Genomic DNA, 23,784 nt, shown 5'->3' with positions numbered 1-23,784 from the left:
CTCAATCCCCTCATCCAGATCATCGATGAAGATATTAAAGAGGACTGGCCCCAATACCGAGCCCTGAGGGACACCACTAGTGACTGGTCTCCAACTGGATTTGACTCCATTCACCACAACTCTTTGGGCCTGGCTATCCAGCCAGTTTCTAACCCAACAAAGCGTGCGCCAGTCCAAGCCACAAGCAGCCAGTTTCTTGAGGAGAATGTTGTGGGAAACAGTGTCAAAAGCCTTACTGAGGTCAAGTTAGACCACATCCACAGCCTTTCCCTCATCCAACAAGCGCATCACTTTGTCATAGAAGGAGATCAGGTTCATGAAGCAGGACCTGCCTTTCATATACCCATGCTGGCTGTGCCTGATCACCTGGTTGCCCTGTAAGTGCCACGTGATGACACTCAAGACAATCTGCTCCATGAGCTTCCCTGGCACTGAGGTCAAACTGACAGGCCTGTAGTTTCCTGGGTCAGTCCTCTGGCCCTTCTTGTAGATGGACGTCACATTTGCTAGCTGCCAGTTGACTGGGACCTCCCCCGAAAGCCAGGACTGTTGATAAATGATGGAAAGCGGCTTAGCCAGCTCCTCTGCCAGTTCTCTCAGTACCCTCATGTTGAGGGATTTTTTTGAAACAGCAAAAATCCCATGACTTGCTGCAGCTGAGCAAACCAAGCTACCAGGGCAGCTATGAGAAGTTCCCATGACAGTGTTCCCACATCACCCAATTGAGGAATTTAGAAAAATATTGTTACCAACATCTGGCTTCAAGGACAAGGTCTACGTGACTGCTAACCACAAGGGGGTTGTTTTCTTGCAGGTGGGGTTGTTTTCTTGTAGTTGTTTGTCTGAGTGCTTTTGACCAATAATCTTGTGTGAGACACTATCCACCCCTGTTAAGTTCACTATAAAAGTTAGGCTATTCAGGCAATAAGATAGGGCATGCTAGTGTCTGTTGTGCTTTCGGCCGTGCTTCCTGCAACACCCTTGGGTGATCCCATCTGGCCCCATTGACGTGCGTACATCCAAGTGCCATAGCAGGGCACTGACCATTTCCTCATGGATAGTGAGGACCACATTCTGCTCCCCATCCCCTTGCACCAGCTCAGGGTACTGGGTATCCAGAGAACAACCGGTCTTGCCGCTAAAGACTGAGGCAAAGAAGGCATTAAGCACCTCCGTCTTTTCCTCATCATTTGTAACTAAGTTTCCCCCTGCATCTAGTAAAGGATGGAGATTCTCCTTAGTCCTCTATTTTGTGTTGATGTATTTGTAAAAACATTTTGTTGTCTTTAATGGCAGTAGCCAGATTGAGCTCCAGATGAGCTTTGGCCTTTCTAATTTTGTCCCTGCACAGCCTTGCAACATCCTTATAGTCCTCCTGAGTGACCCGTCCTCTTTTCCAAAGATTATAAACCCTCTTTCTTCTCCTAAACTCAAGCCACAATTCTCTGTTTAGCCAGGCCGGTCTTCTTCCATGCCGGTTCGTCTTTGGGCACATGGGGACAGAACACTCCTGTGCCATTAAGATTTCCTTCTTGAAGAGTGCCCAGCCTTCCTGGACTCCTCTGCCCTTCAGAACCACCTCCCAAGGGACTCTGCCAACCAGTGTCCTGAACAGTTCAAAGTCAGCCCTCTGGAAGTCCAATACAGCGGTTTTACTGGTCCCCTTCCTGACTTCTCCAGGAATGGAGAACTCTACCATTTCATGGTCACTCTGCCCAAGACAGTTTCCAGCCACCGCATCTCCCACCAGTCCTTCTCTGTTTTTGAACAGAAGGTCTAGCGGGGCACCTCCCCTCATAGGCTCACTAACCAGCTGCGTCAGGAAGCTATCTTCCACGCACTCCAGAAACCTCCTAGACTGCTTTCTCTGGGCTATGTTGTGCTTCCAGGATATGTCTGGGGAGTTGAAGTCCCCCATGAGAACAAGCGCTGATGATTTCACAACTTCTGTCACCTGCTTGTAGAACTCATCTGTCTCCTCATCCTGGTTCAGCGGTCTATAACAGACCCCCACCAGAATGCTTGCCTTGTTGGCCTTCCCGCTTACCCTAACCCATAGGGACTCAACCTTATCATTCCCAGCCTCAAGTTCCACAACATCAAAACTCTCTCTAATATAGAGAGCCACAACACCACCCCCTCCATGCTGCCTGTAAGCCTGTCCCTTCTGAAGAGCCTATAACCAGACATTGCAGCACTCCAGTCATGAGAGTGGTCCCACTATGTTTCCATGATGGCAACCAAGTCGTAGCCTGCCTGCTTCACGATGGCTTCCAGCTCCTCTTGTTTGTTACCCATGCTGCATGCATTAGTGTAGATTAACTTCTTGTCCTGTCTTATCTGACTTAGCAAAAGTTGCTCACTCTCTCTCTCTCTCTCTTTTTTTAGTAAGTCCCCTTTAAGTATCAAAATGCTGCAATGAGGTCTCCCCAGAGACTTCTCTTCTTCAGGCTTAACACCCCCAGCTCTCTCAGCCTTTCTTAATAGGAGAGATACTCCATCTGATAGAATACATCTGATAGATTGTATATTTTTTCACAGCACAACCATGAACTCTTTTGGATTCCTGAGTCACCAACAGGCGTTGTGTATATGTGTGTGTATATATATATATAACTCTAGTACTATTTTAGTAAAGAAAAGGGCATTTTAAAAGTTAACTTAAGCCTTATTTACACTCTGTATTTTCTTCTTTTTCTTCTTCTTTTTTTTTTTTTTTTTTCCTCCAGCAGCCACACATAATTTTCAGTTGTCTGAAAACTGAGGTTGGTATGTAGGAACTGCTTCCTTGCTATTCATATGTGCCTTGTCCTAAATTATTCCCACTTATGAGATCAGCTTATTTCCTTTAAGCATGATGGAAAGTAAACATACCTTGAAAAGACTGACTCTTTAAGTACAAAACCAGAACAGCAGTACAAAGAAATTGTGGTTTATAAAGATGAGGACAGAAAACAATGTGTACAGTAAAAGTAGAACAGCCATTATAAATGGAAAAAAACTTGGTACAATTGACACGTTCTATGCACCACACGTTCTCTCTGGAATGTTTTTTGAATCAGTAAAATGGTTAAAATGTCTCTCAACATAGTTTTGCTACATAGAAACCTGGTGGATGTCTGTTAAAGAAACTTGCCCTAATTGCATGTTTACAAGTTGTAAAATTCAGGTTGTTACTGACTTCAGACTGCTACCTAGCAGGAGTGTCAGGTTTTAAGTCCCTGTACTCTTGACAAATAAATTTGCGAGAAATAATATTTTACAGACATTCCTTGGAATTCTAGACACTTAGTGCCCTCGAAATCCTGTAGAGGTCACTGTTATACTGTAGTTCTGTGTGCAGAGGGAAGCGTTTAAGAGCATTATGTCTCAGGTATTGAGTAAGGCATGTATTTTCTTCTACGTGGAGTTTAACTGAGTCATTACAATTTGATTGCTTATTCTGTTGAATGACTTTCAGTTTCAGAGAATCTGTCTTTGACTGTTAGAATCACTACAATCTTCTGTTAGGCCAAATTCCATTTGAAAGTTGAAGACTGCATTTTCTCTTCGTGTTTCCTGTTAGTTGACTATTTGAGAATGCCAGGTACGTCATCTACAGAACAATGTAATGCATTCAGTGGAAATGAGAGGCCTGCATGCTCCTCTGACAATATACATGTAGCTTCATGCGGACTTGAAGCATTGTATGTAGTGTTGGAGAAGTGCTTTAATGCATACTTTGCATATGCATAAAGCATAGAACGAATGCATAGTTCGTTCATGGATGCTTTTTTTTTTTTTTTTTCTAAAAGTATGAGCTAACCTTACTTGTGGTAGCAGTAAGGTGATCATTAGACCACTGCCATCTAGACTGAGCTCTATTAAAAGACTACTAAGTAAAATGAGGATTTCATTTAAAATTCTATAATCAAATTCTCAGTAATAAAATTTGGATATACATGTATGTATACATAAGGGATACAGGTTGGATGGGGCTTTGTGCAACCTGATCTAAAGGAAGGTATTCCTGCCCATAGCAGGGGTGCTGGAATTAGATGATCTTCAAGATGTATTTATTACTGTTTATAAACATTTAAACAAGTTTTATTAATTAATTACCTTACTTTGTCCATCTGAACTTCTTTGCCTAGCAACAACACAGCTAAGTTGAGAAGCTGTCATTTGACCAGGTGGTTGCGTTTTGTACCTTTTTTTTTCCCCCTATGAAATGCAAGCATGAACAAGAACCTGTTGAAATCAGTTAAACCTTTAACTGATTTCAACTTAAAATTATTTTAACTTAAAATTATTTTAACTTAAAACTCCTGGGGGAGTTTTCCCCCAGGGGTTCAATCTCTGAAGCATTCAACATATGTTCACAAACAGAAGCCTTAACCATGGGACTTAAGAGAAATCATTTCTAACAGGAGGTTAATGAATCACAGAATCACAATGTTTCAATCATTAGCAGTTTTGCACAGCTGAAAAATACATATCATACCTTTCTTTTAGATTACTTATATGTGTGTACTGTTTATATCCTTAGATTCTGAGACCCAATGTATGCAGGTTATAGATCTGGCCAAAATGTACTTGTAGGATAGGAACAACTTAGGCCACAGTAGACTTTGTGGTATTCTGGGGACAAGACCAGTTTAAAAAAAAATAAAATGTAAGAATAGTTTTTTCAGTAACTCAAAGAGAGAAAATATTAAGTGTTTACTGTCTACCATAAGTTTCTATTGTTGTTTTGGACAAAGACAAGTAGATAACTATTGTAACAGTTATAAAACATGAGTGGAAAAGGCTTCTTTAGGTGACTCTTCAGTAAACAGAACTTTTGTTCTGCAGTCAAAAGTATAAACCATATGAAAAATATATTTTTCTCATTTTACCTGTACTTGTGCTTGGGATTGCCCTGGCCCAGTGCAGAGCTTGCACCTGGCCCTATTGAACCTCACGAGGTTCTCACAATCCCACCTCTCAAGCCTGTCCAGATCCCTCTGGATGGCATCCTATCCCTCCAGTGTGTTGAGTGCACCACAGAGCTTGGTATCTTCAACAAGCTTGCTGAATTTAAATTTCTTTCAATTTCATTCAGTTTTACTCAATTTCATTGGCCATGTCACTGACAAAGATGTTAGACAGCACCAGTCCCTACACTGACCCTGAGGAACAGCACTTGTTAGTGATCTCCAGCTGGACATAGCCATTGACCACGCTTTCTTGAGTGTGACCATCCAGCCAATTCCTTACCTAATGAACGGTCCATCCATCAGATCTATGTCTCACCAATTTACAGACAACAATAGCATGGGGATCAGTGTCAAGTGCTTTGCACATGTCTAGGTGGTGTGGTGTTCCAAATTTTGAAGTTGGAAAACCACAATATCCTGTTTTCTGTAGTGTTTCTTCAGCTTATATGTCTAATATTACTTTTTTTGGCAGCTAACCAAACTGTGAGTAAATAGTGTGAGAGGAAATAAATCAATGTAGTTCTGAATACATAACAAGAACTTAAAAAAAAAAAAAATGCATAGATTTTTTTCTAAAATTTCCTCAGGTTCAGGGCCAAATCACGAATCTTCCTCTCATGAAAACTCTTGGTATGATTTATGGAATAAAATGCAGAAAGTAAGTTTGCCTATCTTATTGCAGATAGGATTTACTAGACCCTTCCAAAGAGATAACAACTTGAAATAAGGCTAGTTTTAGGCAAATATAAAATGCTGTTAGGTAAAATCTGATCCTTTACTAAAAATTATTGTAATCCTGGAACACTGTGCATGGACACATGAGAAATATATGGACCTTTAAGAATGGGACTTGAACTGGAAAATTGAGATCTGCTTTCTTCCCAGTACATTTTTTCAATTGTGAAATGATCCGTTTCCAAGTACGTGTGACAAAGGGGACTTGCGTGGTCCTCTTAAAGTTCCAACAGTCAAAGTTGTGGGTGCAAGACCCTCCGATTTCGGCACGGGGAAGCAAATGATCAACTCAATATGAGTGGTAATATAAGCTTCAACTTTATTGCACAGATATCCGTATATTTATACACACAGCGATAATTATGCCTACTGGTCACTATCCTATTGGCTAACCCTAAAAGTGTTGCAAGTAGGAGGAACAGTATTTTTTGCAGTTACAGCACATAAGCTACTTCCTTATCTTCCCGGGCCTCAGATCCACCTGTTTATCTCTCTCTCAAGGACAGACTACTCCTTGCATATTTCACAAGAATGCTTCTCATCCGGCCTACTCCATGGCTATAAATTCTGTATTTTCTTTGCCTTGCTTGTACAATTCCTCTAGGGACCCGTGCCCTTGCTCTTCGAGTCATTCATCAACACAAAGTAATGTTGGAACTCCGCTTCTGCTTTTCATGTAGAACATATAATTTAATTATAATATTTTGGAATCAACAGAATTATTTCCATGTTACTTACAATATTTGTGGATTAAATATTTACTACTTTTTAGAAGCTTCTTCTACAAAATAGACAAAAATTACTATCTTTTTATTTTTAATTCCCCTCCTCAGATGTGCACGAAGATTTAGATTACAGACGCTACTACAGAGGGATGCTTCTCCAAGGGAAAACTCATTCACAGAAAGATACACATGATAGACTGTCACCCATGGAAAGTGGTCTCAGCATGCAAGAAAACAGACTAAGGTATTTTAATTTGTCATATCAAACATGTATCATAACTTACTGATTTTCATTTAAGTGACATTCAGTGATATGATTATTTTAAGCAAGTATGTGACTGCAAGCTGTTTAAAACTATAAAGCCATGACGCATACTTCTACCATCATGGTGGGACAGAACATGATCTTTATATTCCATTGAAAGAAAAAATATGAAGAATACTGTACAAACAAATTGGCAATGTTTGTGCCCTCTTGATGAATCATTGATTGTCAGAAAATTAGATTTTAGCCTACAAAAAATGTAGACATTAGAAGTAAATCAGAAATATAGGAATTTGAAAATAAATAAATAAATAAGATTAAATAAGAGAGGAATCAATTAATGATTTGAAAGCAATAAATAAGTTTTAGAATCCGTTGCAACAAATTATGTATGTTTGTATACAGATAAATGAAAGCTAATATATTTGTGCTTCTGAAGCTAAGGTGATATTCTAAAAGGACAATATTTTAAAGACAATTAAGTTAGTCATTGACTTTTCTATGTTCTTTAATAGCAAATATATTGCAAAGCAAATTTCTTTCATATAAAAGGAACATTTCATCAGAACTGGAAGACACTCTTTCTATTCATCCTTGTTTCTAAAACCCATGCTGCTTATAGCCATGAGGATGTTCTCTCCTGTTTTCCATCTCTTCTGGAACTGTGTTTTGTTGGAAGAGTCTCTCTTGAACAGTGTTCTGAATTGAAAAACAAGAAACACTACTTGTTCACTTGATTACTTTTCTGCCTGTTTAATGAATTTAATAGGTTTAGGGATGAAAAGACTAATTTTCATCCTACTCTCAGCTAATCACAGTTCTCCCCATGTTGTCCCTCTCCTGAGTCATCATAACAGTTTGTCTTGCCATTGAATTAACCAGACTGAATAACTGTTGTGGATTAAAACGTTAGGTTAGTTTCCATTCAGCTCAGCTTTGTGGTCCATTTAACTTGGCAGATGCTGAAATATATTGTTGCATCACAAAGGAAGAGCAGGAATGAATGGGGGCAGTCCGACCTTATTCTAGCTTTGTGTTAGTGGATCGACAGTCTAAATAATGAGGTGTATACTGAAGCATGGGAGAGAAAGCTTTTCATGGAGCTCTGAAAAATTGAACTCCATCTCACAACAGGAGTCTTTAGATGAGGCAAATATCAGTAAGACTTTCTTTAGCACGATTTTCTAGTTTGTGATTCACAAGCAATGTGCTGCTTGTGTGATACTTAATTTTAATGTGCACAAGGCATTAAAGATATCAAAATTGTGACCAACAGGAAAAACAAGCAGTATTTTTAAGAGTGTCAAACAGCACAAAGTTTGACAGGACAGCAAAGTTGACAGAGTAGTGGTATATAAGATTCCTCATCAACAGTAATCGAGTTCAATGTGGCTAAGCATTGAGAACTTTTGAGTAGTATTAAAAATGCAGAAACTTGCACTGTTCACTGTCAGATAAGAGTTGATAAAAACTGTTACATAATTGTGTACTCTCTGAAGGTATAACATGTACACACTTAAATGACCTTTTCATTTGAATTTCAATGACTTACAGTAAGAAAGTGCTAGAGCCGATAGCTTCAACACAAAATGACTAAAAAATTAGTTTGCAAAAAGATCAAGCTCATCAGTGCAGTCAGCCAGTATATATTATATATGTGGTACTACAGCATTTTTGGCTTTTGTGATCATTTCTCTTTGTTTACTTTCAAGTTCTTGCAGGATATTAGAAGAGAATTACAACTGCTTCCTTAGGGTGAGAGCTGTCAGAAAAGTATAGGGAAATAGTTATTGAATTATTAAACATGTGAACGGTCATTAGCATATTGTCAGATCTGACATTTCTCTCTGAGATCTGACATCTCTCTCAGATCTCTGTTGAGATTAAGATTAAAAAAAAAAAAAATCATCTATAGACTTAGATTAGACATTAAGAAGAAATTCTTAAGAAGAAATTCTTCTCTGTAAGAGCAGTGACCTGATGGAACTGGTTGCCCAAAGAAGTTGTGTATGCCCCACCCCTGGAAGGTGTTCAAAGCCAGGTTGGATGGGGCCTTGCCCAACCTGTGGGTGGCATCCCTGCCTCTGGTGGGCGGTTGGAACCAGATGATCTTTAAGGTCCCTTCCAACCCAAGCCATTCTATGATCTTGATTATGGAATTCTTTCCTTAGTCTTTTTGTCCCAGATAATTTTATTGAATTGAAATGAACTTTTGTATTATTAATTTAAGAGGGTTACCAATTAATTACAATATAAAATTTCAAAATTGAAAACGTTTCTGTCTAATTATAGGCATTTTCAAAGTGCATCTAACAGTGTCTCCAGAAGGGCATTTTAAATGACACTTCACTTAACTGACACAATAGAAAGGAAAATACTCATGATTGATCATTCTCAGAATAATCATCAGATCAGTCTCAGAATAATTCTGTCTTGTAAAATATGAAACTACTGTTTGAAACAAAATTGTGCTAAAAAGTATATTAAAGAAAAATATTGAGCATCAAAAGGTAAGCTTCTATGTCTCATTTTCAAAAGATTTTACTCAACTTTTGAAAATGTTACACTCAAAATCTTATTTAAAATATTTGCTCGGTTTTAAAATTACCAATTAAAAATGTTAGACGATGTTAATGCAGTGGTCACCAGTTAACCAGAAAAACAAAAGTACTATGCAGGGGCCTGTCAATGAAACTAAAACAAATGGAGTCATATGGAGTGGGAGCACTTCCAAAGCAAGCAACATTAAACAAAATATTTCTTTAAAAAATAAAATCAAGGGCATTACAGTAGCTCTTTCTTTTTAAAAGAATATTAATAAGTTATCTGATGCTTGTCTTTTCTGCAGAGGTATAAATCAACCATAGGACCAGAAAATACTTACTTATACAAGTATTAAAAATCTTGGTTCTTCAGACTTCTTATTCTACCTACAAATAAATAGATGTCATACATCCTTTTAATCACAGTGGAAATAAAGGGGAGAGTTGCTGTATACAAAACCATGATAGACCAATGTATAGGATTATCATTTTAAAACATTAGATTTGATTTTAATTTTAACAGCAACATGAAGTTTTTTTTTCAAATCGATGAAAATTAAAAAACAACAACAACAAACACTTCAGTGTGATGAATTGAATCTTTAATTTTCAGGATGTTTCAAAGATTAAGAAATTTTTTACAGCCTCCTAAAAATGTAATTAATCTTCCATATTTTTCTATATAAAGAGAAAGAAACATTTGCTAAGGTCTAAATTCACTTGAAGAGATCACTTTTGAAGTGATCATTTGTCCAGTAATATGTTTAATTGTACAAGCCCACATGAAAGAAAATTAAAATTATACAAAAGCAGAAAATTCTTATAAACCATGCAAATTTCCACCTCTAGGCTACAGGTCAGTAATTCCTGAAACTAAAATCATGTTTCCAGTATGTACCCATAGCTGTTTAAGCTGATAATGTCTGTTCATGTATGTTTGTATTCTCCTGTTACTTTTCACTGACAGTTTTTCCCTCAAAGCTATAACACAGAACAGCTGAGAATAACTGTCCGTGATGCATGATTGTATCTTTTCATGTTTACTGTGAAAAAGAAATAAAGTCAAAAAAAAGTTTTTAGCTGGTATGTGTGAATCTTTGCAGTACATACAAGGAGAGAATTAGTTTGTCATATCTTCTAGTTCACACAAATAATATGGAATACAGGTATTTTTATGAAAACTATCTTTCTCTCATTTCTGTAGTTTCTAGCATGATAAGATCTGTGGACTACTTAACATGTGTTGTTTTATAATATTCTACACTATTTCCCATGGCAAAAACAATTTTTTAGTCTTTTTATTCTAAATGCAAATAATTTTTCTGAGTATCGAGTAATAGTGTGTTGTTTTTTTTTTCACTTTTAATCAATGGGATGATAGGAGAATAAACTTGACTTGCAATTGTTCTTTGATTTGGTGTTCTCCTAGAGCTGTTTTATTTTTTCTATAAATAAGTTTAAATCATGAAATACTTCTATGTTCCAAAGGCAAGGTAAGATAGCTGTTTATGTCAAGCTCCCACTAAGTGACTTCCCCTAAGTATGAACTTTCTTTCTCAGAAGAGCATTCTTCTGAGCAGTTTGTCTGCTTTAGGTAGCTGTTTTCTGCCTGAGTTATAGAAATCATTGTGGATAGAAAGGGATTCTGCATTAGGTGAAGCTTCGTTTAGCTTCATAGAACAGTCATTTAAAATTCCAAAAGGAAAAAAAAAAAATGTGTTTATAATTTATTTTATTACAGCAAGGTAGATCTTTTCAATAAGAGAAAATTGTTGTAACAGTGGCTTACACTTGATATAAACTTAAGCTTTTTTAGGATAGCAGTGTAGTGCTGAGAGCTCATTCCATTGTTCCCCAGGATTAATTCTCATCTGTCACTCAAGTTAACACACTCATTGATGATCCTTTTCTGCTCTGTTGCCCTTGCAGACTTCAGTTCCACCCTCCTGCTTTTCTCAAATGTTTCTCCTTCAGATCTTTTGTTGCTTAGAACTGTTGCTCTTGAGTAAAAGTTCTTTCAAAAACTACTTTTAAAAAGCTTACTCAAGAAGAAAAAAAAAAAAAAAAAAAACTTTTTATAAAGAACGTTGCAGTAGCTATCCACAGTAGAAAAAGTATGATCAATGTTTAAATTAGAGCTGGAGAATACTAAGCACCATAAAGATAGTGAATTTTAAGTTTAAGAGATTATGGGTTTTGTAAGATGCCTCTTCTTAAGTTTTACAACTATGTTAACTTTAAAATTGGTAGTAACTGTATGTGTTAAAAGATTTTGAATGGAAGACTAACAATGAAAAAAAAATAATTTATAAAGAGCAATGTGTACAGAAAACATTGTACTCAGCAAATTGACAAAATGGGCATAAGGAATTGAACAAATAGTGAGGGCAGATCCAGGCTTAAGACAGCACAACTCAGTACAAGACTGAGTGTGTAGATAAATGGGTCCATCGTCAGGCAGAGCTGTATCTGAGCTAGAGGTTGTCGCTTCTGCAGCATAACCTGAGGCAGGAAATAGAGGCCCAGCTCTGATCTTAAATGGATTTGTGGGATGTAAGGAGTGCCTGGAGAGGCCCCAGGTGTGGCTAGTATATGAAAGTCTATTTGTTTATTCAGGGTCCTGGTGGACACAAAATTTAAATTGCAAATTACTGATGTAGATTTTTAAAATTCTTATTGATGATAAATTGATTACATTGAGTTATTGTTTTAATACCCAAACTATTTCTCATTTGAAAAAATAGAGTTTATGTACATTGTGTTTCTCTAAGGACAAGCATTCTGTTGCAGAGCTGTAAAATAATTAATCTGACAAATTTCTTGGTAGTTCTGCTTGGGATGCTCTGAAGAACTCTGTGGAAATAGGGCTTTGTACTTTGGGTTTAATACAACATAGTTTTTAAAAACAGATTTTTCACATCATTCCTGGTTTGCAACATAACTGTGTATTCCACTCTATCAATGAGATAATCATGGAGAAGTTACTACTAGGAGAAGAGGTGGTATCTAACTCTCACAAAAGACAAAGTTTGATTTGCTGAGGTATGCAAACCAACCTATAAAACTTAATTATAAAATAGGTTATACAATTGTGAAATGTAAATATCTTTGTCACATGGCAAAGGTTATTATTAGCTTCCAATATTATTCCCTATAACTATATTGTTTCATTTGTCCTATAAATCACTATTTAACTTTTTAAAATCTTTTCATGTGTCTCTTTTGCTTGTGATTATTGGAAATGTTTTGATGACTTTTTTTGCATCCTATGATGGCCTGTTATTGAGCTTTAATTGACTTCATTATTAATATTTATGCCTTTGTATTATCTGTTATGGTGAAAACCTTTCACAATAAATGACAAATCATTCTGACTTCCCCTGAAATTCTATGTAATTACATTATTCATGAAGAATTCATTGGATGTTGGTGTGAATGGAATAGGGAAGTCAGTAAGAACTTTGTTTCTTGGTTCTAGATTAATTAAGGTCTATGCATTCTTCTTTTTTCTTTTTTTTTTCATGTAGCTATAACAATTTACTGTTATGCATCTGTAATTACCAAAAGGTTTGCATTCTTCAAAGGTTAACACACACTTTAGTTAAATTACTACTTTTATATAAGTAGGTGGCCTTGTCAGCTTCTGGGAAATGGTTTATCTAATTAATGCTCACAGATGTGTGCAAATGAAGTGTATTCAATCTCTGTGCAATATTCCCTTTGAAACTACTAAAACAAAAATTAAAAGAAAAGCTATTCACTTTATATAAAAGCTAAAATAGCCAAGTCAAGTATCTATTCTTGTTCAGATAAATTCCCATTGTCAACTCCCCATCCGCTCCCTCTCCCCCCAAAAATCAAAACAACACACAGCCATTTTCAGGTAGAGAGGCTCAAGAGATCTATAGGAAGATCTATATAACAGAAGGAGAAAAGTGTTCCTGCGGGAAGAGAAGAAAATGTTTAATTAGGCTACTAGTGTCGTGCCATATTACATCTTTAAAATGCTTCCTCAAAGGAAACCAATATAGTCACATAGAATGAAACCACTAGAAATAATTTGCAAATATCACTTGCATTGTGATGGCTTGGTTACAAACCCTTGGCTAGAATTATGATTGGCATAAAATGAAAAAAAAAAATGTTATGAACTTCATATTACTTTTTTTTTTTCTTATGTGATTGATTACCTATCTGTACAGATTTTCAAATGGGATTTCTAGTATTGATGTGATTTTTCTAGCATTGTCCATTGAATAGTAATTATTGATACATGACTAAAACTGAACATGTCTTCCTGAACTCATGTAAGTAGATTGAAATAATCTCAAATAGTAAAATCATGTGCTTTGGACACTCTTCCTTTTCTGTCTTCAATATCAAGATTTGAGGTCAGAAAATGTGTATAAGCACATGACAACACCTTTTACTTCAGGCTGCAACAATTGCTGAAGGGCAAGGAAAATACTGATCACATATAGCAGATACTAGAGATAGAGATTAAGTTTGGACTAAAACCCAGCTGCTTTCCACAGTGCAGTTATGTTCAAAGACTACTTGAATATGAGTAGATTAGGATACTAAATTCCAATATAGACAAATATATATGCATTTTATTTCATTTTTTTCCCAGTGGTTTAAGCTGTTTATGTACAGCAGTATTAAGCTAAAGATGTTTATATACAGCAGTAGAGCCTTCTCTGTTACTGCTTGATTGCTGCAAATCATAATGAACGGAAGTGAAAACAGGAGCAGCATTAAATTCACAAAGCAAACCTCAGAGATTTTTTGTTGATTGTGAGTTGTTTGTTTTTTTCTGGAAAAGGTATGGATTATTATTGTTTGTAATATCATTCTGCTCTATAAAAAAAAAAAAAAAGTGTTCAAGGAAAAATGTTTACAGAATAAATAGTATGTATTAATGATTCATTTAGCCTGTGAAGCAGAGGCTTATTCTTACAGCTCCTTATTGCACTGCACAGTTCACATTATTCAAGACTATCTACAACATGAAAAAAGTTATTTCTTTTCCAGTCATATTTGTAGATGCAGATTTTTATACTGAAACATAAATAATTAAACTATGCTCTATATTCAGAAAAGCAGAAATGTATGGATGAAGAAGCATTTGAGCAATTGAACTAGATCTATAGGCATAACTGCAAATGAACTGTAAGTGGAAAAAACGTATGGTATATAGCCTTTCCACTATTTAATTTAACTATAAATAATTGTCTAGCATGCTAATACCATCTTAACTAAATCTACTGAAAAACAACATTAAAATACTTCATTAATATTCACCTACATAAAACTGCAGAATATGTTTCAAATATAGAACATTGAGAACCATGAATTATCTATCACGATTTATTTTATTTAGATTGGTTAAGGAATTGTTTGCCTTAAACAGGATGACCTCAGTATAGCATAATATCTCTCAGAAATAATGGGCCATTTTTGCTGTCAAAATTGCTTTCGTGTATAAAGGAATTTGCTGTAAGGAATGGCTTCAACATTTCAGTGCAGGAGATATATCTCTGTTTTGTAACAGAGGCAAGGTGGATTAGAAGCCAGTACTTCACAGGACAGCAAAACTGTCTTTCTTGTGTCTTATTTGGACCAACATGTGTTTCTTTGTGTCATCTGGTCTTGTAAATCAGTTGCTGTCCTAATTGCATGTGCTTTTATTCTGATAAATATCTTGTACTTGGAATGTAACTATTGCAGCACTGAGGAGAGAATATATCTTGAGGATTTCTCAGTTAGGAAGTCTGTCTTGTATCCCTGTATTCATCAGAAAAGCTAGTAGGTTACTTGGTAAAATGTTGATTTACTGTCTGATACACTTTGCCAGAGAAGAAGGGTGGGGGTGGAGGGGTGGGGGGTAAGAAGGAGTCTTCAAAGCTACTATTCTGCAGCAATGTACAGGAAAATATTGGCACTACACTAAGTATACTAAGATTGAAATCACAAAATCTCTTTTCCACCTATCTGAATAACAGCTTCTTGTCCAGTTCTAGTCTAGTCCAGTTCACAGCTTTGAGTGGGTGGGCTGCATAAAACGCAGCATAGCTAGCCAGTCAAAAGTGTTTATCCCCCTATATTTAGCACGGGTGCAGCCTCACCTTGATTTTTATGTGTAGTTCTGGGCTCCATGGTATAAAAGGATATGAAGATACCTGAAAGCAGTCAGAGGAGGCAACAAAGCTGATAAAAGGGCTGGAAGGCATGTCCTATGAGAAGAGGCTGAGAACACTTGGTTTGGCTAGTTGGAAGAAAAGGAGGCTCAGAGGTGACCTTGTTGCTGTGTATTCCTTTCTGATGAGGCAGAAGTGGGAGAGAGGGTGCTGATATCTTCTCTCTGGTAACCAGGACACATACAAATTGGACAAAGCTGTGCCAGGGAGGTTCAGACTGGATATTGAGGATGTGAGGGGGGAATAAATAAATAATAAAAATAAAAAAATAAAAAAATACTTTGAGGGTGGTCAAACATTGGAACAAGCTTCTTAGGGAGGTGATTGATGCACAGTCTCTGTCAGTGTTCAAGAGGCATTTTGATTGGTCAAGCAGTCAGACTTCATGACCTTTGAAGGTCCCTTCCAACCAAACTATTATGATTCATCCACTTTAGCACTAGGTCTTCATTTGCAGTTGTTCTTCAGAATAATACTTAACGTAATTGAATCATTTCCTCTAGTATTTAAAACAACAATAATAATAATAATAAAAGTCACACAGTTTTGTAAACTAAACCTTGTGAAAAATGTGTGTATCCATGTTTGAGAAATAGAGTTCATCAAACAAAAAGAAAACTCCATGATGATGAAACCAAAATATATCTACATCATTCAAAGTCAAACCATTTGAAGTAACTTAATTATTTTAAGAATTTCTGTACTTGAGGGGTTTAGTACTGAAGAATTTTGTGGATATCTCAGAAGTATAATAAATTGTTGCATACCTTTGGCTGTCTCCATAAACCCTGTCTAATGTTTGTTCTCAGTCTGAATTCAAGCTTTTATATAAAATATTTTGCCTTTGTGCATGTGCATGTGTGTTAGCTTCTGCGCTAGTGGATTTCTAACTATTGAAGATTGACAAAAAGATAACCTTTCAGTACTTTGCTGTCAAAGTGGAGTAGAAAAGCTCTATCGTACTGTAGACTTGTGCCCTAGAGACTGTTTAGTTTGTCACAGCGTGTAAATGGTAGCATAAATGAAGCTATTTCACAGCACATCTAACAATAGGTCTTGAATGACAACTTGCATTATTCCTCTTCTTATTTTTGCATTGAGAGGGGATGACAAAACTAACTTCATAATTCAGGCTGCTTCAGCTCGAAAACAATTTTTTTTTCTTCTCTGTTCCTCTATCAGTTCCAACTTACTCCTTTTTAACTGTAATTTCCTAATAAACAAAAGATAGTGATATATTGTCAGTTCATCCCTTTTCTGGCCTCTGTCCTCTTCGCATATAGAAACTAACTTTTTTGTTGTGCTCACATAGTTTCTCTGTTTTCCATTTAGGTCGATGTCAATATTTATTTCACCTAACATTTCAAAAGACTAATCTCTCACAGCACTATGTTCAGGGATATCTGCAGTAATGCTGCAGGCTGTCTTGAGGCCTGTGAGAGGTATTTGAATGGTACGCTAATGGGTCTTACTCAAAAGAAGTCATGTACACTACAATTATGTTGATGCAAACGTAAAAATCAAGACAAATTTAATTTATGCTCTAACTTCACAGTGTACCAAACCAATGATTTTGTCAATTACATTGATTTAAGAAGTTATCCCCCTGTTCCAGTAACCATTTTCAGCTACTCCAACTATATTACTACCTCGTTATCTGTAATGATGCACATATTTTTTTGGTCATACTGTAAGTCAGGACATAGAAATAATGTAATTGGAATGTAATTGTTAAAATAAGCTGTGAATTCCTCAATCAGTTGTACTGCAGATGGCAACAACCCATAACCATATAGTCTTAAGGGTGAAATCACACTAAGGAGAAGAAAGTAATTCCTTGAAACTAATAGTTAAAACAAGTAGTTAATTATCTCCAGGAAGAGGAGGGTTAAATAGGGTGCAGTTATTGGCAGGGTGTCTTTAGCAGCTGTGCAGGAAAAGGACTGTGGCTTAAAGGCAAAGCAAGAACAAATATCTTCAGAAAAATGGGAAGGTCAACATAAATGTGAATTATGCCTATGAAAATCTTAGGTAGAAGTGGAGGAAATATTTGGACTTAGAAAAAAGTACCTTGAGCTGGTGGAAGGGGATGGACAGCAGGATATGGCCCTCACTATACACAAAGAAATGGTTGGTGACCTGGTATGGCACTTGGATGTGCACAAATCGATGGGGCCGGATGGGATCCACCCAAGGGTACTGAGAGAACTGGCAGAGGAGCTGGCCAAGCCACTTACCATCATTTATCAACAGTCCTGGCTATCGGGGGAAGTCCCAGTTGACTGGCAGCTAGCAAACGTGACGCCCATCTACAAGAAGGGCCAGAGGACTGACCCAGGAAACTACAGGCCTGTCAGTTTAACCTCAGTGCCAGGGAAGCTCATAGAGCAGATTATCTTAAGAGTCAACATGCAGCACTTGCAGGGCAAGCAGGCGATCAGGCCTGGTCAGCATGGGTTTATGAAAGGCAGGTCCTGCTTGACGAACCTGATCACCTTCTATGACAAAGTGACGCACTGGGTGGATGAGGGAAAGGCTGTGGATGTGGTCTAACTTGACTTCAGCAAGGCTTTTGACACTGTTTCCCACAACATTGTCCTCAAGAAACTGGCTGCTTGTGGCTTGGACTGGCGCACGCTTTGTTGGGTTAGAAACTGGCTGGATAGCCAGGCCCAAAGAGTCAAGTAATGGAGTCAAGTCCAGTTGGAGGCCAGTCACTAGTGGCATCCCCCAGGGCTCGGTGCTGGGGCCAGTCCTCGTTTAATATCTTCATCGATGATCTGGACGAGGGCATTGAGTGCACCCTCGGTAAGTTTGCAGATGACACCAAGTTAGGTACGTGTGCCGATCTGCTTGAGGGTAGGAAGGCTCTGCAGGAGGATCTGGATGGGCTGCACCGATGGGCTGAGGTCAACTGCATGAAGTTCAACAAGGCCAAGTGCCGGGTCCTGCACCTGGGGCGCAATAACCCCAAGCAGAGCTACAGGCTGGGAGATGAGTGGTTGGAGAGCTGCCTGGCAGAGAAGGACCTGGGAGTATTGGTTGATAGTCAGCTGAATATGAGCCAGCAGTGTGCTCAGGTGGCCAAGAAGGCCAACAGCATCCTGGCTTGCATTAGAAACAGTGTGACCAGCAGGGCTAGGGAGGTGATCGTCCCCCTGTATTTGGCTCTGGTGAGGCCACACCTCGAGTACTGTCTTCAGTTTTGGGCCTGTCGCTACAAGAAGGACACAGAGGTGCTTGAGAGAGTCCAGAGAAGGGCAACGAAGCTGGTGAGGGGCCTGGAGAACAAGTCCTACGAGGAGCGGCTGAGGGAGCTGGAATTGTTCAGCCTGGAGAAAAGGAGGCTGAGGGGTGACCTTATTGCTCTCTACAAGTACCTTAAAGGAAGCTGTAGTGAGGTGGGGGTTGGTCTGTTCTCCCACGTGCCTGGTGACAGGATGAGGGGGAATGGGCTTAAGTTGTGCCAGGGGAGTTTTAGGTTGGATCTTAGGAAGAACTTCTTTACCGAAAGGGTTGTTAGACATTGGAACAGACTGCCCAGGGAAGTGGTGGAGTCACCATCCCTGGAAGTCTTTAAAAGACGTTTAGATGTAGAGCTTAGGCATATGGTTTAGTGGGGACTGTTAGTGTTAGGTCAGAGGTTGGACTCGATGATCTTGAGATTCCAACCTAGAGATTCTGTGATTCTGTAAAAATATGAGTTTCACTATGGGGATTGTGAGAAACATTCTGTAGGCAATAACTTAGGCTCAGGCAACGACTTCAGTGAAGTAATAATTTATTTGTGATTGCAATGGTGGGCGTCCCACAAGTAGGAACGCACCTACTAGTCACACAGTGCAGTTTATATACTTCATTTCTTGATGACTAGGACCCTTCCCTGTTTCCCCATTGACTGGGTAATCCAGGTTCACAACCTACCCAATGTTTCACAGACAATACATGGCCTTCAGTTGCTGGCTTGTTAAATTTCAGATTTTTTTTGACTTTTTTACTGTTTGAAGTGGTAATATTTCGTCGCTTATCTGACTTGACTCAGTGATTTCCACCTAATTGTTCTAAGGAGTCTGGTTATCTGCATTTTACAATGTTGTCTGCTAACTTTTCTTATCTTTGCAAGCATATCTCAATACCACCTTCCTTACTTTTAAACAATGTAACTCTGCAAAAACAACATTTTTATTTCCATAGGGATAAATGCATATCTAGATGTTTCACTAGAAGATAATCAAAAATTGGGGAAGAAAAACACTGGGAAGAAAAACACTAAGCACATACCTATATGCATATAAATCTGTTCGTTTGTTTTGATTTTTTTTCATGTGTTTAGTAAATATTTTGGTCTGAATATTATTGTTGTACTTTTAAAACTTAGGCAGGTACACAAGGTGATCTCAAAATCAGAAAATAATTTCATTAGCACAGATAATATTATGTTCAAAATACAAGCTGAGAGGAAATGTAGTACCTTATCCCAAAGAAACTAAAGCTTCATAGTTGTAGATTTAAGACAAAACAAAACAAAACAAAAACAAACAAACAAACAAACAAACAAAAAAAAAACTAGAACTGTAAATGTGAATTATTGTAAGTGAAAGCAGTTGAAATATATGTGATGTGGACGGATAAGTGAAGATGGTAAAGTTTCTAAAGTAGAGATAATAAGAAAGCAAATGTGAAAGAAAATAGTGTAAGCAAGTTGAAAATTAAACTTTGCTGTAGAAATGAGTGGTCGGGCCATGAGCGTGGTTTTATTTGTTTTTTATTACTTTCTGCTTTAGTGTTGGGAAAATGAATTTTGAAGTGCAACTTGAACACCTGCAAATAATAACTTGTGCAAGGGTATATTTAATACTACAGGAAAGGTATCATGGAGCAAATTCTGACTTCTCTTGTCAGTGAGATATGAAAATATGTGTACATATACATGCATATATATACATATGGAGTAGTTAGGTAGTCCTAACTTGCATGAATCTGTGAGAATTAAAAAAATAAAATAAAAATCTAACTGTGGAAAGCCTAGCCCTCTTCTTAATTCTCCTTTACAGTTGTGTGGGGTTTTTTTTTGGTCATTTATGTCCTCTTAACATTTTGTAGCTTAGACGTGTACTGCCTAGTATTCTTCCTACTGTTTTTATGAAACTGGATCTCATTACATAGCTTTTTAATGTTATACCAATTCTTTTATCTGTACTCTATATTTGAGATCAGTGACATGAGTTAAAATTAAATTATAGCTTTGTAGAATGAAAATTCTTAAGTCTGGGATTAAGAATTAAGATTAAGATTAAGTCTTTTACAAATCCAAGTTCCAGATAAACTTTTCACTATGAACAGTGTTCTCTTCTACTAAGTAGGAGAGTTGCTCTGAAAACTGGTGATACAAGATGCTTTGTTTTCAGTTGCAAACTATTTCAATACAATCAGCTCCAGATAATCACCTGGCAGGTGCCATAGCAAGGGCAAGTTTATAGTAGCCCAGGTGTATGTTCATATTATAAACTGTGGAGGAATGGTTAAGTGAAATAGGACATGTTGATGTTGGGCAGTTAGGAGGCAATGGGCTAGTGAAGCACCGTACTCAACTCACATGAGTCTGGCACGTACGCAGCTGGCTGAGAGCCAATCGGGATCAAGGACACGATGCCCTTGAGCGATTGGGAAAGTCCCTAAGGCGGGACGGTGGCTAAAAGAAGGAGGAACAAACTGAAAAGAGCGGGAAATGTTAGCCAATGCTGAGCTTAGTTTTTGCAATATGTATGAGTTGATTATGTTCGAACTAGATAAAAGGCGACTGAGCTATCCATTAAAGTTGAAGTTCAGTGTTCACTCATATTGAGCGTCTGTGTCTTCCTCCCGTCGACAACAAATTGGCGCCCGAACAGGGACAGGTCTGAACGGGATTTGGACACTGCTGGCAGTGATCCTGGGCCACGTGTTCGACGGAATAAGGGAGGATCCGGTCCTGCAACGCAGCCCAGGAGGTGGAAGGGACAAGAATCCCCGCACACGCGTCGGGAAGGTGAAAGGGACGTGGAGTCCCCGCACCCGGGAGAGGATCCCGCCGGTCACGCGTCGCCGAGGTCTGAAAGGTGAAAGGGACGAAAACTTGGAGTCCCCGCACCCGCAGCTCGGAAGGTGGAAGGGAGTCCCCGCACTCGGGATGAGCCTATAAAGGGTCCCGCCGGAAAAGCGCCGCCGAGGTCTTTGCAAAGGCTGCAACTGTATATATAAAGGTATGAAAGACAAGCGGCGTATAATTTGCTCAGATGCTTTTTAGAAAAGCGGAGCATTTTAGATATAGATTGTAAAAAAAAGAATTACCAGGGTTGTTAGCATGTGCAGTAGCGCAGGGTTGTTTTACAAATCCTGATACAGTTTTTTGAAGAAGCAGAGTGGCGTAAATTTGGGGACAAATTGTTTGATGTTATTAATGATATTAAGTCTGCTAAAAAATTTATTGAAGCCTTGGAGAACAGTCACTAACGCTTTAGCTACACATCAGGCTGAGCAGGGAGTCGCTGCTGCCGCTACAGAGCGACTGGGATTGCCGGGAAGTGCTGGAGCTGGGCATTGCCCACTGCCGCCTTCAGAAAGAATGATAACGCTGCCTCGGGGCTACGGGGCAATGGGAGCCTCCCCACCCCCCTCAGTCACCGCCACGAGCAGCGCTGCGCTTGGAGCTCACCGTGTGGCGAGTCGGCACAGAGCAGAGGGACGGACATCAGGACCCTGCAGCCTGTCTGACGTAACCATGGAAGCAGCGGCGGCTGTGCTGCTTCTCTCTGGCATGTTTTTGATCTGTGGAGACCGTGCATGGCAAGGAGTACCAGCCAATGCTTTTGGAGGACCGTGTTACCTAGGGCGACTCACACTTTTCACTCCAGATTTACACTCGTGGCAGAACTCGACAAGGAGCAGAAGAATTAAACGAGAACTAAAAACTCTGGGTTCTGACTGTAATGATGATGTAGAATTGTGGGGTCCAGCAGAAAGATTCTTTGTTTCTTTGGTGCCTGGTGTGGGAACTGCACAGGCTTTGACTAACATTAATAAGCTTGCTTGTAGGGCTGTTAAACAATCAAATGTAACAACACAAGTTTTTTCTGAAATGTCACAAGATATGGAGAGTCTAAGACATGCTGTATTGCAAAATAGGGCCGCTATTGATTTCTTGTTGCTGGCTCAGGGACATCGGTGTGAAGATGTAGAAGCAATGTGCTGCTTTTATCTTTCTGACCATGGTTAGTCAATTCACGACCAGTTGAAACGGTTAAGGGATCATACACAAAAAATTGTAGTACAAGATAGTTGGTTTGAAGGTTGGCTTAAATCTGTTTTTGGGAACATGGGTGGATGGGTTTTGTTAGTTAAAGAGGGACTTCGCTTTCTACTTATAATTATATTGATTTGTATTATTATTATTATTTTTTTAGTTGCTGCACGTATAATCCTTAACTGCCTAACTAAGAAACTAGAGCAACTCACAGAGAAGGTATTTGTAGCGCAAAATAAAAACGGGGGAATTGTGGAGGAATGGTTAAGTGAAGTAGGACATGTGGATGTTGGGCAGTTAGGAGGCAATGGGCTAGTGAAGTACCGTACTCAACTCACATGAGTCTGGCACGTACGCAGCTGGCTGAGAGCCAATCAGGATCAAGGACACGATGCCCTTGAGCGATTGGGAAAGTCCCTAAGGCGGGACGGTGGCTAAAAGAAGGAGGAACAAACTGAAAAGAGCGGGAAATGTTAGCCAATGCTGAGCTTAGTTTTTGCAATATGTATGAGTTGATTATGTTCGAACTAGATAAAAGGCGACTGAGCTATCCATTAAAGTTGAAGTTCAGTGTTCACTCATATTGAGTGTCTGTGTCTTCCTTCCGTCGACAACAATAAACATCAAGTTGGCCCAGTGTGCCAACTCTGGTATCAACTTCCCTAGATCTGGATAGTTCTCTAGATGAGCTTCACTGCACCAACAGATGTGTAAATCCTCTCTCAAAAGTTTCAAGTACCTTATGGACTTATTATATGCTTCCCAAGGTACATTCATATGTATATTTTTCAGAAGCTATAGCTTTAGTACTTGAAAAGTATTATTTTTTTTCTTTTGCTTATGCTAAAAGATGCTGAAGCTGTTCATCTTTACATATTCTTTTCCATCCTCCCTGTGAACTAACTACAAATGACAATAAGCATCTATATATTTTATATTCTTACAGGAATGACCAGTGTCAGTTGCTTTCCAGAAAGTTATTTCAAGTAAAACAAATATAAACAATTTTGGGGTAGTGTGCTATCAAGATAGAGTTGTGCTTGACCAGTCCACTAGAGATTGATTTAAGCAGAATG

General features: G+C 38.4%; 1 protein-coding gene across 6 annotated transcripts in view; it reads left to right on the top strand.

Annotated features, from left to right (window-relative positions):
- Positions 1-23,784, top strand: part of LOC311442731 (protein unc-13 homolog A-like) — a 48,247-nt gene that overhangs the window by 12,696 nt on the left and 11,767 nt on the right. For 2 of the 6 annotated variants that reach the window (XM_084532293.1, XM_084532294.1), the window contains exons 6-7: positions 6,527-6,662; positions 21,318-23,289. In XM_084532293.1, coding sequence (XP_084388419.1) covers positions 6,527-6,662; positions 21,318-21,528 — 347 coding nt within the window. In that variant the 3' untranslated portion in view covers positions 21,529-23,289. Of the gene's footprint in view, positions 1-6,526; positions 6,663-7,198; positions 10,302-21,317; positions 23,290-23,784 lie in introns of those variants that run through there. The other 4 variants (XM_084532292.1, XM_084532295.1, XR_014696813.1 and 1 more) reach the window with 3 other exon arrangements.

The sequence above is a fragment of the Aythya ferina genome (assembly GCF_964211825.1).
Source record: "Aythya ferina genome assembly, chromosome: 11".
NCBI classification, from domain to species: domain Eukaryota; kingdom Metazoa; phylum Chordata; class Aves; order Anseriformes; family Anatidae; genus Aythya; species Aythya ferina.
Note: the sequence above shows the minus strand (reverse complement) of the source record. Positions and strands in the feature narration are given on the sequence as shown.